This window comes from Myripristis murdjan, chromosome 9 (genome assembly GCF_902150065.1).
Source record: "Myripristis murdjan chromosome 9, fMyrMur1.1, whole genome shotgun sequence".
Lineage (NCBI taxonomy): Eukaryota > Metazoa > Chordata > Actinopteri > Holocentriformes > Holocentridae > Myripristis > Myripristis murdjan.
Genome location: NC_043988.1, coordinates 17,200,221 through 17,217,107, shown reverse-complemented (window position 1 = coordinate 17,217,107; position 16,887 = coordinate 17,200,221). Strand labels below are relative to the sequence as shown.

The 16,887-nt window shown below is 45.2% G+C and overlaps 2 protein-coding genes across 2 annotated transcripts; both read right to left on the bottom strand.

Annotated features, from left to right (window-relative positions):
* Positions 1 to 232: 232 nt before the first annotated feature.
* Positions 233 to 2,190, bottom strand: akr1a1a (aldo-keto reductase family 1, member A1a (aldehyde reductase)). The gene is made up of 8 exons (XM_030060336.1): positions 2,098 to 2,190; positions 1,802 to 1,921; positions 1,567 to 1,718; positions 1,224 to 1,419; positions 1,073 to 1,122; positions 838 to 987; positions 584 to 743; positions 233 to 298 (listed from the first exon to the last, which is right to left on the bottom strand). Exons 1-8 carry the CDS (start codon positions 2,176 to 2,178, stop codon positions 233 to 235), a joined length of 975 nt encoding a protein of 324 aa, XP_029916196.1. The 5' UTR covers positions 2,179 to 2,190.
* A 2,241-nt stretch (positions 2,191 to 4,431) lies between these two features.
* Positions 4,432 to 15,251, bottom strand: dnajb5 (DnaJ heat shock protein family (Hsp40) member B5). The gene is made up of 4 exons (XM_030060277.1): positions 15,223 to 15,251; positions 12,620 to 12,890; positions 11,186 to 11,847; positions 4,432 to 6,612 (listed from the first exon to the last, which is right to left on the bottom strand). Exons 2-4 carry the CDS (start codon positions 12,828 to 12,830, stop codon positions 6,379 to 6,381), a joined length of 1,107 nt encoding a protein of 368 aa, XP_029916137.1. The 5' UTR covers positions 12,831 to 12,890; positions 15,223 to 15,251; the 3' UTR covers positions 4,432 to 6,378.
* Between the last annotated feature and the right edge of the window lie 1,636 nt (positions 15,252 to 16,887).

Genomic DNA, 16,887 nt, shown 5'->3' with positions numbered 1-16,887 from the left:
ACTTGGCTCATTCAAACAACTATTATTATATCTTCAGCAACAGGAAAAACAGCAGTGGTGTTATTATTTTTTTCTTGAAAAATTTAGTGTCTTGAAAGAAAGCAATTTATTACCAGCAGCAAGAAAATGCACATTTCATCATAGTGGAATTCAATTTGATCATTTAATTTCTTCAGTGGAAATCAGATGAAAGAAATATTACAGCCTTGGGTTTTCACTGGTTTGTGGTCCATCAGTAAGGATCATGGAAGGGGAAATGAGGATGTTGTGCATCTCTCCAGACTCTCTTCCCATCCCTCTGTAAACAATGACAGTGTAAATCAGCAGTTATTCTGTGGCTAAGGTAATAAATATCCTGAAAGGTTAGAGGTTAAAGCACTTCTTATCCACTATGTCCAAGAGAAGGACCACCTGACTATCAGGTTCATGAGATCAAAAACAGGTTGATGCTTCCTCTATGTGACAGCAGTGATTGTTTTTGAGAAATTTCTTTTGGGAGTTCCCATTTTGAGGTTTCTGTCCTGAGCAAAAAGTCTCGTATAAAAATCTCAAGTCCAGAGTCACAAGTTGAGTCGTGACTCACCTCGACTGCGGGGACAATAAAGCGCTCATTGCGGTTGATGGATTCAATCTGCTTCATGTCATCTTCTGACAGGGAAAAGTCAAACACCTGCAAGTTCTGCTGGATCCTGGAGGGCGTTACGCTCTTCGGGATGCACACGACACCCCTCTGGACATGCCACCTGTGGATTTCAAAGCATAGGGTTACTGCTCTTCAGTACATTACAGGTGATAGTAATCCTCAGTCACTGCAGGATCTATCCAGAGCTGTGTTACCTGAGTATGATCTGGGCAGGCGACTTGTGGTGTTTTTTGGCAATAGCCCCCAGTCTCTGGTCCTCCAACAGGCATGGTTCATCAGGAGAGGCCCAGGGTCTGTCACCACTGCCCAGAGGACTGTAGGCTGTAACACAAACTCCCACAGACCTGAGACACAGGAAAAAATACAATTTGGCTGTGCTAATATAACTAGAAAAGTGTTTTTAGCTGACTGTACTGGGTTCATGCTGACCGACAGTGAGACAGCAGATCTGCTTGTGACAAATACGGATGGCACTCCACCTGTAGCACAAAGAGAGACACACACATACAGTAAGAGGCTGACAATCACACATTCACTATTTTTCCAAATCTGCTGTATTGGCTCATTTTGAAATCCACACCTGGTTCACCACAGGTTTGTGTCGGGCCATGCTGATGACATCATCAGTCTGTCTGGAGTTGAAGTTGGACAGTCCTATGGCCTTGACAAGACCTTTGTCCACTAGGCTCTCCATGGCAACCCAAGTGTCTCGGTAGTGTGTGTCAGAGTAGCACACACTTCCATCCTCCCGGCGAGGCATAAACTCTTTCCCCCGCCTAAAGCAACCACAAACACACACATATAAAGCCAGGTCCAGGTGCTGTGACAGATATGTGACATACCTTCACTGATCCTGGGCCGTTCACTAAAAGCCAGGCAGAGAGAAAAGGCGACAAAAAGAGTTTGTGTGCGATGTTGCTCACTGGAATGCCATGGGCCAGTGCATGAGGTAGAGATCCAGGTAGGAGAGGCCCAGCTGGGCCAGACTAGTCCTGCAGGCGTCCTCCACATCTTCTGGCTCATGCTTGGTGTTCCACAGCTTGGAGGTCACAAACACCTCATCACGACGTAGAGCCTGGAGAGGATCACAGCAGGCACACTCACCGTCAAATACGGGGGCAAACAGCATTTGAGGTGCACGTTGAAAATGTGTCTTACCTTCCCTGGGCCCACCCTGAGAGCCAGCGCCTCTCCCACCTCCTGCTCGTTATTGTAAGCAGCAGCACAGTCAATGTGTCTGTACCCACAGTCTAAAGCTGCCAGCACCGCCTGCTTCACCTGAGGACACAGTCAGCCCAACTCGTTATGTTCTCAGAATAACAACCTCTGGGAAAAAAAGGTTGATAAAAGCAACTTTTGTGCTGCAGGCTATGATAGAAAGAGATAGAGTAAATGATATTATCTTTATTAGTAAGGCTTAGATACATCCCAGAGCAAAGGATTTATATCTCAACCTGTCCAGGAGCACTCTTCCACGTGCCGAGGCCGACCACAGGCATCCTCTGCCCCGATGAGAGAGTCACGAACGAGCTCATGTTGCAGCACCTGTGGACCTGTCCGAGGAAAGAGTCGTGCACACACACTTCTCCTGAGTGAGTGTGTAAGGTGCTCACATGTGTTATGCACTGTTAAGCAGTCTTCCTATGTAACTGGACCCAGTGGCAGCCCAGTCACCATGACTAAGTCCTAATGCTGTGTTACTGATTATCAGTCACATCTGAATTCATTAACTCCTGGGGTCCTCTCTCTTTCTTTCCCTCTGTCTGTATGTGTGTGTATCTGTGCGTGTGTGTGTGTGTGTGTGTGTGTGTGTGCCAAAGCTGTTCACAAGCTGATAGAATAATCAGCAAATCCATCATACATTATACACACCCAGTATACAGTATGTTGAAAAAAAAAACGTAAAACTCACAAAATAATAAGAAAGGCTTTTATAACCTGCCATATTTGTATTCTGCCTTTTGACCGTCTGACTTTAAAGATGTGTTTCTGTGGAAATTCAAACTCTCTTTGAACCCAGCCTCGCAGTGTAAACAGCTGATACAGCTCTATGACATTAGTCACGCCGCCGTATTACTGAAGCACATATCTGAGACTCATCAAAGGGTTCACCAATTGTCTGTTTTATCCTCGCCATGTGATACACACACCGCGCTCTATAATGTCCAGTGACTGCTGCAGTTGTTCCACTTCACATGATCAGATTTTCTCAACCATGACTGCTTCCTGCAACTACTGCAGAACTGAAACTGAACAACCACTGCACTAAAATAGTCAGCAAGCTGCAAGGAAATTAGACAAATTGTGTGTTGAACACCAGGGCTTGATGATATATTTTTCCTTAAGTCAGGATATAAGTTCTGGGCTGTCCTGCTGCCTACATGTAACTACAGTGTCCTATGGGTTTATTTATTTTATGTCTTGGACCGGTGGTACATGTCATCATCCTTATCTCTCTCCCAGGTTGTCCTGACTTTCTGTACTTTCAGCTGTCTAATAGAGGCAAGGACAATCAAAAATAGACACCCAAAAAGTTCTAAAAGTAGCTTAACGACAGTTTGGTGCAGTGAGGAGCGGGATTTAGTTCCTACCTGGGACGACTCTGGCTGATGAGCTAGTGAAGGGCTGAATGCAGGTGTTCGTCTGGTTTTAAATAGACGGAGGTCAAAGTCTGCCCCCAGCTGTTTATCTGTAACCCAAACTGATGGAAAACATCCAAATTCCACTTCCAACCTCAGCAAAAGAGGTTCTGAGCATTAGTACACCTAAAAAACACACACTGTCACACATAAAGAAAGTATATGACACCAACCTCTGGTTACACGATTATAAATCTTATCATTTAACTCTCCCCTTAACTACCTGTTTTTTCATTTAGTGACTAATTATGAACATATGGTAATGCAAATAGCAATAATGCACTGCAAAAACTCAAAATCTTACTAAGAATATTTGTCTTATTCCCAGTCAAAATATCTCATTACACTTAAAATAAGACATGATCATCTCAGAAGTAACTTGTTTTTAGACAATTTTCACTTGTTTCATGTGAATTTTCACTTGAAAATGTGCTTGTTTCATTGGCAAAATTTGCCAGTGGAAAAAGTGAAAATTCACTTGAAACAAGTGACAATTTGCTTGTTTCATTTGCAAAATTTTAAGTGTAATGAGATATTTTGACAAGAAATAAGACAAATGTTCTTGGTAAGATTTTGAGTTTTTGCAGTGTGTGAAATATTGACTCAAAAAATAAAAAACATAGATGTAATGAAATATTTTTTAATGAGAACCACCTGAATTTTGGTTGACACTTGTGTTTGAACTATCTCTGATCCCTTACGTTTACGCACAAGTAGCTTCAACGTTAGGAGTACCTGTTTTTTTTCTCTATATTATATGACACGTGCATATTCTGTGACTGCTGGTTAAAACATTTCATTGCAGCTACATCACATTTACTGAGTGAAATATTAAACCTCAGATACCATTGGTTAATGGCTGCAGGATTACGTCAAATAGAAAACATCTTTTGCATCATTTTATATACATTTCCCTGGCATTCAGCAGCACTTATTTGGTATTTTTGAAAACCTTATGAGCTCCATTAGAATTTAAAATAAAGTTCTGTGGGTTTGAGCAAAGCATGGCAGTGCGGCATGCGTTTGTAATAATGGACCCAACTATGAATCTGGCAGGGCTGAAGAGGCTAAACATGAGCTGACAGCGCTTGAAGAGAAACTCAAAAGACATAAAGAGAATTTCACACATTTGGTTTATTTGTTGCCATTTTTAAAACAACCATAAACATTGTCCAATGCATAAAAGCAGTGACAGTGAGTCTTTCAGCAGCGGTACACATGCATTCTGGTTGTAGCCACAGTCCAGTGTCCCTGCAGGCTCTGCGAGGCAGGACTCACACACACACAGGCAAGTCAGAGCTTTTAGTCAACTCAAGTCTCTCTGATAATAATCTCAAAATCTGCCAATACCACTTCTGACATAAAAAGTGCATCAATCCACATGTTGCATTCAAACAGTTTCCCATACACATGATAAATATGACCCCTCAGGGCTGTGTGTATAAACCATACTCATACATACATGTTATAATTGGTGTAAACTACAGTAGGAAGAGCTGAGGAGAGCTTTTAGAGCCCCCTGTAGCCGAAATGGAGAACAACTGCTGCAGTGTTATAAAACCTGTTGGCTAAATGGGTTTCTCCATTTCAAAAACCGATGTACAGTCACATATATAGATGTTACAGAAGACGGAAGCAATTATCAAATCACAACTTAAGGATTCCATGAAAACCAAAAGTTAGACTCCAAGGCAGTCTATTTTTGGCACTGCTCACAGTAGCACCAAGACATGGCCTTCAAATGCCACAAGAAAAAGCAGAACTTAGACAACACAGCTGGGTTTCCCCGAGGAATCCTTGCAGTAGCTCATCTGTCGTTCAGCCTGCAGCTGAAATGCAACACAGACGAGCGTCTTGCTAAAATCCTTTTGGGAAATCCAAGCTGCGCTGTAGGGCACTTTACAGGCCTGCATTGGCAAAAGGTATCAGTCTTGTATCAAATCTCTCCCAAAAAAGTGTTTATTGTCCTTGCTTACAATACAGTACTGTATATGGTGTACATTGCTTACTCGCCATTACTGAAATTACAAGATCACCAGCTCCTAATTAATTTGTATCACAAAGCATAGGATATTGTCCATTGTGCCCCTTTGACTCTGTGCACCTAAAATGGCTGTTTGTATATTACAGTATGAGTTGTGCGTGTTCATATGTGGTTTGTTTATGTGTGTGTGACACTGGGCTAAGGCACTTAAATGTCCCTCAGATAGTGAGCTAGGCAGTTCAATTCAGAGTGGCCATAAAGCTCAGAAGGGTAAGCACCCACATTACGTGTAGATTGTATTTGCCAAGCTTACATTGCTGTCATGTGATTGTCATTCCCAGATTTCCCGATACAGCTGAGATATACCCATATTATCTGAAGTAGTGTGGGACTTTAAGTGTGTTTTGGCATTACACGCACCAGAATGCAGCTGATTTGGGGGGAGACCGTTTCAAATAGACAGTTAATGGCCCATAGAGTTCATGCACAAATCCTCTAGTAGCAGGGGAGAGACAGGTGGCACTGCGGGTTAAGGTCAAACTAGGGTACGCACTGAACACACTGAAGCCACTGAAGTTGCTGGTACACTCAAGGTAAAAATAAATAATCCTATTTGAAACTTCCTTTGGAAAAGAAAACCCTGGAAAATCTTTCTTTAAAAAATATGCTTCATCCTATCACAAAAAAGACGAGGACCGGGCGGGAGAGCTGGAGGGCATATAAAACCATTGATAAATCCATTAAAAAAAGAGAGTTCCGAAAATGAGCTCCGGTAAAAGCCAAAATTGTGCTGAGCCCTTCCTCAGCACCGCTCCGCTGCTTGGGTGCTTGTGTGTGCTTGGGCCGTGAGACAAAACAAACACAAACAAACACCCCCTGGTACTGCCGTTCCTCCTGGCACTTCTGTCTCCCCCTATAAACAAGAGTGTCTGTTTAACACTGTGTGTCTGAACACAGGACGTGGGGACTGGAAGGGAAGGGGTAACTAGGAGGTAACTAGGAGTAAGGGTCAGAAGGTCAGGATCAAAGAAAATGTCGGCTGCTGGGAGTTGAGAGGAAGAAGGAGCATTATGGGATGGTTTCTCTGCGCGTGTGGACGGGGATGAGTCTTCCTACGACTGGGGAAGGTGCTGTCTGATAATCTCTCTGGACTGAGGGGGTATCCTGTCAGGAAAACGGACTGAAAACTCCACGATGAGGTCGCCGCGTTGTGACGGGCTCTTGGGGAAAGGCAGGCCTTCCCCTCGCAGCCGCTTCACCGTGCCTGGTCTGATGATCTCGTGACAGGGCAGCGAGATAACGCGGTTATCCAGCGTGGGAATGCTCACTGTGCAGCCACACAACGCCTGGGAAGGAGGAGAGAGAAGAGGAGAGGAGAGAGTTAACATTTCTTTAGCATTAACAAAATAAATGCCAAAGCCATGACTGCCTAGATGACCTCATGTTTCCACGAACAACAAAAAAAAGTTGGTCGTTTTTGTTTATCTTCCCTCACTATGTCATTCTAATAAATGCGTGTGTGTGTGTGTGTGTGTGTGTGTGTGTGTGTTTGAGAAAGACAGAGTAGGCCTCAGTGACAAAACATTCTGGTGCTGATTACAACACCGTGTGGAAGAGAGAGTATATTTGGAGCAGGAGCAACAGGAAAACATGACTTGGCAATGTAAAAGTTTTCCGGTCTGGTCTTAGATACTCGGTCTGGTGTGTGTGTGTGTGTGTGTTTGAGTGTGTGTGTATGCAAGTGTGTCTGCGTTGAGGGGGTTGCAGATAGCACAGGGGACTAATTTTAGTAGCGGTCTCATAGCTACAGCTAATGAAGTGAGGCAGGAATCGGCTGAGCTCGTAAATAGTTGGAGGGGTTGTCAGATGGGCTAGGGCAAGAGAGAATACACATGCATACACTCACACACACACACACACACACATGCACGCACACACACACACACTAAGCCTCACCTCCTTATCACAATGAATCCAGTCGGAGCTTAGTGAGAGAGCTAAGCTAAAAAGTGTGGACCTGTGGTTATCAGGGCTTCACAGGCTTTCCAGTAAGCATCATTGACTGAATTTGCCTGGGACAGACAACTGCCTGAATCCACAACTCTCTGAATGAACTTCCTGTCTAATAATTGGAATAATATTAATAATGTTATTATATAGTGCGTTTTCCCAACAACCATTACAAATTGCTTTGCACAACAAAACAACTCTGTTAAAAGCTATGTAAATACAATTAAGGGGTGGATTAAAAAAGGGAAACAAACAAAACTAGAATGACAGTGACAGGGAGACTTTCAAAATTCACATATGAAAAAAAAAATTAGAGAAAACTTTCTGGGCAAGTGTGCTTTGAGGAGTGATTTCAAAGATGCCACTGATCCAGCAAAACTGACCTGTGGTTGATCTTTTTTTTTTTTTAAATTTGGTGTTTGATTTTAAATGTGCACAACGATGGACGGCAATACAAATAAAAGCAAAATAAGTGAATGAAACCCAAGACAAACAAGATGAGATTAGACTATAAAAGAAATTATTAACCAACACCTGCAGCCATAATTGCAGGTGGTAGATAAACAACGGTATAGCTGGAGGCCAGATCTCACTGTTCCTTTCCAAAACAAAGAACCAGTGTGAAGCTGTTAAGTTTATGTATAGCTGAATAATTGTTGAAGACAATAGGATCAATGTTTGTTTTTTTGTTGAACAATGGCATGTTTTTAATGAAGCAGGGGCCGCAAAAGAAGTCCCAGAGCTACTTAATGAGAGATACAATGCCAGTGGCACCAAGGATCTCTGAGTAATGTGATCGGGAAAACCTCCAAGTGGTGAGATGAGGACTTATCTGTGAAATGTTATTTGTTACAGTCTGAGGATAAACTGACTGAAAAGCTGCTAGAAGACACAAAGCAACTAAAGGAGGAGAATCGAGCATCTAATATTCACCACATTACCAAAGAAACACTCTAAATAATGTAAAACTAAGCTATTTGAAAGAGTTCAAATAAACAAGAGACATTTTTATGAATGACCGCTAGGCTCAGTGTGTGTGTGTGTGTGTGTGTGTGTGTGTGTGTGTGTGTGTGTGTGCTGTAAGCAGAGGTTCAGCCACATCCTTCTTCTACAGCCACAGTTTTATGTCCCCACACCTGCCTGCGACCCAGTACAGCCTTTCAGAGGGCAGAGAGACCGTTTGTTTTTCACTTTCCTCTCTTGGGTTCTCTCACTCAGTGCCACCTCACCAGCCCAGTTCTCTCAACTTTCACGCAGCAGTCATTAAGTTGCCCGACGTTGCACTCGTTTCACCCCTTTGACTCAACTTTTGTCATTCCGTCCTGCCTGTGTTGCATTAAGGCTGCTGGGAGGTCTTCGCTGTCTCGTCATATGTTGTTACACAGAGCTGGAGTTCAGTGAAGCAGAGCAGCTGCTTGACAGGACAGACAGTTTTCCAGCCATGACATCACCCTCCTCTGGCCACTATATACATTAGGAGGGTTATTTAGCCTATGACTGGGATGGAGACTATCGGCTCATCCCCCTGTTATGGACACAGCTCCATTCACGAAGTCATAAGCCCAGGCCTACACACACAGACAGGTTGCCATGACGCTCAACACACACTGCCAGCTGATCAGAGCACCCACTGATTGCATAAGCCTCAGCTCAGACAAGAAAGCCCTAGATCCCGACACACACACCCACACACACACACACACACACATACACATGCACACACACACACACAGACACACACACACTTAAAGCATAAGTAACAGGATCCAGACACTGTAATCAAAGAAAAGTGCACATGTTGTCCACCTCTGAGTGAATCAACATCTTATTAGAAGGTCAACACTCTGGACATATAAAGTATGTTTGCCACTATAAATGATATCAGAGGTGGAGTTGTGAAGTGCAGTCCATTTAGCTCTTAGAGCTCAGCAGCTACAGTTAGCACATAACTGTGATGGGATGGGGGCTTTTCAGCTGCGTTGAGTGCAATGGAGGCGAGTGCAGCGGAGACTGGAGCTAACAAAGCACTGCCACAGGGCACTGACAACAGCATCACACTGCAGAGGCAGCATTAATACCTTACCAGTAAGAGCCAGCCTATAGATCCAGGCACATGTCTATTTCAGGGGAATCAATTTGACAGAGGCACGTTTTGCTTTTTAGCTGTGACTGAAAACGGTCACAGTACAAGTATGGCAGAGTGAGAACCGACCTCTAGCAGTGCCTCCCAGGAGTTTACATTTTGGTTAAACCGGCTGGTCAGCACTAAGCAAAGTAAGCTCCACTAGAGGTGAAACTGCCTATTAGTCCATCCCTGTGACAGAAAACAAAACTGGAAAAAAAACAGCAGAAATACTGTAGTCATGACTGCTTAGTAGCAAGAGTTAATTATTTTGACATTTCTTTATAATTCCACTATTGCTTGAGTCTTAGCATCTCACCCATTGTGCTTTTGTACTCTGAACTGAGCATCTGCAGCATTGTTTTGGTTTTGGAAACAATCACACAGCAGGACTGTTAGCTCCAGGGAAAGGCGATATCATGTTATTGATGCACTGTGCACCACTGGCTATATTGTATGTGGCAGCATATGTAGCTGGTGCTGTGTGTTTTGCTGCATCCCATGTAAGAGCTTCTGGAAGCAGAGCAGAGTAGAGCAGATCAGTGGAATATGAGCTTTTATTTGCTTTGGATACTGAATCACATGACCGACCCCCCCTTCACCGCCCTCCCATCTCCCTGTCCCTGTCTTAGCTACGTCAGACTTAAGTCTCTCATCTGGATGCTGTGAGAATGCAAGACTTAGCAATGGGAATATTCTGCAGTGCAAACTTCATCATTGTGCAGGTCTGATCAAACACCAACTCCCTGTTTAATGTTTCTGAACAAAGTGATCCCAGTAGCTAGGCTGTCTTTATACTTCACGCTGTGTGCAGACTCAGTTTTTCCAATGCATCACCCCTGTGGAGATTTATGACATTCACTGCAGCTTTTAGAAGAAAACTGTTCGGACTTGGCTCGAGGACAAACAACTACCTTGGCATTACAAACTGTTTGAGAACACCTGCTATTAGCCAGACCATGTGGAGCGCAGGCAGTTGAGTGGCAGCGCCATTAGAACCATAAAAGCTTGTTTAATTCACGGATGGACCAGAGCTGTGCTGCCCTCGTAGGAGCGTCTAATTAAATGTCCTGCCAGTCACAGTAATGACAGCCAAGACTGTTGCCACCTTCACACTACAATCCATATTTAAGTGTGTGTATATGTGTGCGCACTTATGCCTGAAGATCCAAGTGTATGTGTGCCTACATGCACGCTTATGCTTGTGAGTACAAGTGTGTGCATTCATGTGTTGCCGCTTTTATGTGTGTATGTATGTATGTATATATATATATATGTATTTCTACAGCAGTGCAGAATGAGAGGAGCCGGTCACACAAGGACACCACATTCCTGCTCGCTCACTCGCACCGCAGTGAGGGAGAGGAACACTCCTCTGTTCCACGTTGATCCTGCCCTCTAGCTAGACACACACACACTCACATACACACAATATGTTTTACATGACCACCCATGCAGCACATAAACCTACCATTAAATTACAGTCCCATCTATGCACCAGCACACACTGTGCAATACCCTTTTGTCAAGGGTGCAAAGTGCCAAGGACGAGAAAATCAAAGGAATGAAAACGACAGGTAACTTATGCCATTTGGTGGATAATCATCAAAGACTTAGAGCTCCATGAGTGCATTAAATTTAAACGGGAAAAGGGAAATGAACAGCCTAACACTGGTAGTATTGAGAGAGTGAAAATCTACCAATTAACCATGAGAACCACAACAGACAGACAGACAGATAGACAGACAGATAGATAGATAGATAGACAGACAGATGAAGACACCAACCTCTTTCAGACTGATCTTGCAGTTATAAATGATATTGGAACCATCTCTCTTGAAGTGGGTGTGTCCTTTGTCCTTGAGCACAAATGCTATGTCGGCAGGAATGTTCTCGGGGGTCTCGTCCCCCTCCTTCGGGAAGGTGATCTTGGTTCCCTCCTTCCAGCCCTTCTTGATGACGATGTTGAGGATCTTGTCCTCCGTCCTCATGCTCCTCCCATCTGGGTTGAGCCTGCGGCGGGTGATCTTCATGCGCTTGGTGCAGCCGTGGAAGATCTCTTCCAGCGAGACCTTCAGCTCGTGGACCACCGGGGGGTCCTGCTGCTTGCGGCCGGCCCCCAGGCGCTCTGACTGCACGCCCCGCCGCCTGCGCCCCTCCCCTGGGAAGCCATTGTTCATCCCCCCTGGGAAGCCAAACTGTCGCCCAAAGTGAGTGAAGGGGTCGTCATCGTCCATGTCCACGTCCTGCTCCGTGTCGTTGCTGTGGTCGTTGTGGAAGGAGAAGCCGTTGGAGCGGTTGTGGTTGCGGCTGGAGCCAAAGAACATGTCGAACGGATTGGAGCCGCCGAAGAATGAGGCAAAGGTGGCGTGGGGGTCTCCATGGAAGGTGTAGTGGTATGTTGTGCTGCCAGGAGCACCAGAGGAACTATTGCCTCCTGTCTTTAAACCTGAATGAGGGAGAGCAGGATGTGAGACCTTAAATGACACATACTCCAACCAGCCCAAATACACACGAGCACTCAACCGTTCGACATAGGAGCCTATTTTGAGAAGACAGAGTGTGGGTTACAGCAGAGAGGAGAGTGGAGCCTATGTGGGTGGGAAAAATCCCACAGCATCACTGGTCTTCCAACAGCACCGGTGGTGGAGACACCTATCCCAATGGACATATGCACAAAAACACCCACGATACAAACTACGCCAGTCGTTACTATTCATCTGCAGAATGGCATGATTTTAGGCCATCTGTCTATCATCATGCACACGCACACACACACACACACATTTCACAGTTAAAGTGAAGACCCAGAGGGTGACATAGGCAACCATACAAGGAGTTGGGTCTGGTACATGGTGCTGACCTTAAACATCCCACCGCACAATCTCCCACTTGCATAAATTCATGGAAAAGAGGAGACAGAATTATCACTTTATCACTTTAGCAGTCACCCTCTCAGAAGATTGATGGCCCAGCACTGCTTGTCTTCCACTGCTATATTAGATGCTGAGTCAGTTACTGAGCTATTTCTAAATTCTGTAACAACTTAATCCATCATAACGCCTGTTTAACAAGGCTTCATTGAGAGAGCGCTGAAGCCTGGCCAGCCTATGACTGGTCTCTGACTGGTTTTACATGGTGATCCTACTCATTACATGGATTCACAGACAGGCAGACAGACAGACAGACAGGGTTCAGTCCAGGCACACAAACCCCCTCACCTTCCTCTCCCAGCTGGTCATAGATGACCCTCTTTTTGGGGTCGCTCAGCACCTCGTAGGCCTCGGCGATCTCCTTAAACTTCTCTTCTGCGTTGGGATCCTTGTTCTTGTCAGGGTGGAACCTGAGCGCCATGCGCCGGTAGGCCTTCTTGATCTCCTCCTCATTGGAGCCCTTGGGGATGCCCAGGATCTTGTAGTAGTCCTTTCCCATAGCTGCACACACACACACGCTCACAGGACTGGGACCCCCCTTCGACTCAGGCCACGCTCACTGATGGGAGACATGCTACTGTTAGGATCTTGATGTTGCGAGCATGCAGATGGTTAACAGAGCAAGTGTCTATATTTATCACTTGGCAAAGGCTGCTGGAGTGGCTAGAAATCAGTCAGCGTGCACATGCCAGCATAACAGCGCTCACAAAGGCTTCACTGTGAGGTCTATCTGGTGGAACAGGAGTTTTCAAGCTGGAGCTACCTATTGGGAAGGCAGAGTGCCGGTTTTAGCTGTTGCTATGGGGATGTGGTTGCTGTGCTGGTGTAGAATAATGTGGAGTAAGGTGGAGTAGAGTAGTGCAGAGGAATCCCCTTCATATGCTTTATCAAAGGGCTTCTCCCTTCCCGCTCAGGCTGACAGAGACACTGGACAGGTTTGGACCACCTTGCCCTCTCCCATTTTATTCTAGCCATGATTTGCCCCAACACTGGTCGTCTTTTCCTCAGGCTGTCAGAAATCAGACGCCCCCTCCTCTCCCCTCCACACCCCCTACCTTCCCACCCTCCCTCTCCAGTAAGACTGTAATGTTTTTGAGCAGAACACTGTGTTCACTGTGTAGTGTTCAGGAGAGGACAAAAGCACCCCAAAAGACCTGGTGAGGGGGGTTACATCAGGCTCGTCAGATCCATAACATTATCATATGCAGCTTTAATGCAGCCCTTACCGCTGCTAGACAAAGAGATGCCGCTCTGCTGCTATACAGTAGGATATGACCGGCTCCATTACACTGACATAACTGGACAAATGTATATAGCTACACCAACCATAAGGATTCAACAGCGGCGATGTAACATCTCATACATTTTCATATCAGTCCTGGAAGGCAGGTTAAACAGCCTTACAGCCTATAATGAGAAGACAGGCGATGCAAATGAAAAGGAAGAGGAGGAAATAAAACAAAGACAATCCTACCCGGGTTTCCCGCTATATATGAGGAATATCACATCAACATGGTCCAGTCCAGCGTCCCTTTCTTTTATTCTTCCTATCTCTCTCTCTTTCTTTCTTTCTTTTTCTCTCCCTCTCCCAGACTGTCTAGCAGCCCCTTATATCATACTGATCTGTCTGCTGCACCGGCACTAAATTGACGTCAGGAAGCCGGGAGGATCACAGTCTCTGAAATAGCCGGTGACCAAACGGTGGGTCAACTGACGCTTCACTGGAAAAACCTCCAGCAGCTAAAACCGAGGCGGACGCAGCCCTGGACATCCTCTATACAGCATGATGACAGCAAACTGAATTATCAAGGCATGGCGGCACCACAAGACTGAAAGCCGAACACTGTATGGGAATTTATAGAGTTTTTGATGCTTTATCTAAACCTCAAAAACTTGATCTGTACAAGTAACAACAGAAAGCAACATTCACACAAAAGAGAGGATTGTAGACCAACATGACAGGCTACCTTCTCTGTCGGGGGAGATATTTATGTGCCAGACTCTTTTCCAGTGAACTTGTAGGCTATGTTGCTGAGGACATCTCTCCCCTAGCGGTATACTGCTCTGAGCTGCTTTCTGCAATAGCCTATAAATGTCCTCTGTAAGGATCCTGATGCTTGTGCAGGTAACTCTGCTCTCCAGGGAACCGCGTGCATGTGCACGCATGGCTGCTTGCAGTTGTAAATACATAGGCATACAAATAGAAAATCTATAAAGCTGTAGCGTATTCTTTTTTTCTTTTTCTTTTTTTATCATCCTGGAAGCTGGCGAATGCATTTACACTAAAAGTATATTTAAAAGAATTGCCGTTTCCTGACGATGACAGTGGAATGAAAGGGTTCCCGAGTGAAATGTCTATTTTAGGAGAGGAAATTGTGTTGCGCCAGATTGGAATGTCTGAATGCCATTAAAGATTGAACCCCTGATTTCTCTCTCTCTCTCTATCTCAACACCTTTTCACACATTTAGACTACTGAGCAGGCAGTGATGAGACCGTAAAAGACTATTAAGCCTGTAAATAGCCTGCCTTTTAATGATCCCGAGGAGAGGCTAGCCTACTACTGCTTAATTTCTCTGTAGCCATGGAGCTGAGGAGTCTGGATTTAGCCAGGTCCTCATGTAACTTTCTTAAAATACCCTATCCCCATATAACCTACAATCATTTGATATAGCATGGCATAATGTAGGCTATAGGCTACAATAAACTGATGTCATATATTCAAACGGTGGACAAACTATTCGACTACTGAGTTTGGGTGGGTCATCTTTAAGAAACAATTTCTCACTGATAATTAACAAGACCAAGAAAGCAATTAACAAGAAAACATCTGCAGTGTATAATCTTTGCCAAAGAGCTTAATTCAGATCTGCACAGGGTTTTCTTTCCTTACCGAGCCTGCCGCCGTGTCTGTGATCCTGGTCGTGCCGGTATTTGACTTTCCGCTTGCAGCGGAGCGCTCTGGACTCAAGACCCTCCCACCCGCCGGCCGGGGCTCAGGGTTTTGTTCAGCGTTTAGTCACACGCACAGCAGAGGATAGTGAAGTTTAACTGAAGAATGTGAATTCAACAGAGCAGCCAAAACCTGGGATTTAACAAACTGATCGGGGTCGTTGATTTAGCTCAGTCCTCCTGGAAAACAAGGGTGATTTTTCCCATAGCCTAAGCAGACATGACCGGTGTGAAGCTGCGGTTTACTGTGTGTGCAGGAAAACAAAGACATATTTGGGGAGAGAGAGAGAGAGAGAGAGAGAGAGAGAGAGAGAGAGAGAGAGAGAGAGAGAGAGAGAGAGAAATGAGAGAAATCTGTGTGTGTGTGTGTGTGTGTGTGTGTGTGTGTGAGAGAGAGAGAGAGAGAGAGAGAGAAATATGTGTGTGTGTGTGTGTGTGTGTGTGTGTGAGAGAGAGAGAGTCAGATATGTGTGTGTGTGTGTGAGAGAGAGAGAGAGAGAGAGAGAGAGAGAGAGAGAGAGAGAGAGAGAGAGAGAGAGAGAGAGAGAGAGAGAGAGAGAGTGTACTGGGTCTGAGTTTTGCATAGTCCTCAGTAAAACACTTGATAATAATAAGGCTGTGTGTGTGTGTGTGTGTGTGTGTGTGTGTGTGTGTGTTGAGTGGGTTCTGGAAGGAGAGTCAACATGACTCAGAAATGTCTATAACAGCACAGCCCAGCCTGTCGCACCAGCCAGTGGCACGACCACACACACACACACACACACACACACACACACACACACACACACACACACACACACACATATATATATATATAAAGAGTGGAAGGTCAACCATGCATCCCTTCATCAGTTTTTACCTCCTCTCTCGATTCAGAGCAGATAAAGCCACGGAGAATGAGAGGAGGAGGTTTCTTCTTTCTCTCTAATGCCTACCCAGACTTCTAAAAATCACATATTACGTCACCAGTGAAAGGTCTGAATCATTACTGATGACTGTTTTGCTGTTAAGTGCACGGGAAGGTACATCGGGGGGGCTGTTTCATTCCTCTCCTCAGCCAGAGAAGAGAGAGAGAGAGAGAGAGAGAGAGAGAGAGAGAGACTCATCTGAGCTTGAGTCATCCCTCCCTCCTGGATTGGTGAGGAGGTGCGACAAAGTGGGTGTTTCAATAGAAGAGTCCATGAGTCTGTCTGAAAGGCGTTATTTTTACCCCACCCGCATTCTGTGACGATCCGTCCCTTCTTTGCCTCTGATTGGCTCACCCTAAATCTAACCCCTCCCTAACCCCCAAACTTAATCCACGTAACCTAATGAGTGGCAACGAGCACCAGCCAATCAGAGGCAGTGTAAGGCAGGTCTTCTCGGAATGCGGGTGGGAAAAAAGTGACGCGTCCACACCTGCACATGGCACGCACGGCGCAACCATGCATGCGCTCATTTTCTCACACGGATAAAGAGACAGGCCTAAACGTTTCAAACAGCGTCACTTGTGCTGCGGCGGTGTGTTCTCACGTTGCGGTGGACGAACTGGGGCAGAGTGCAGAGACGTGTGTGTGTGTGTGTGTGCCCAGCTGGTGAGGGTGGGACGTCCAGGGCAAGTGCAGCT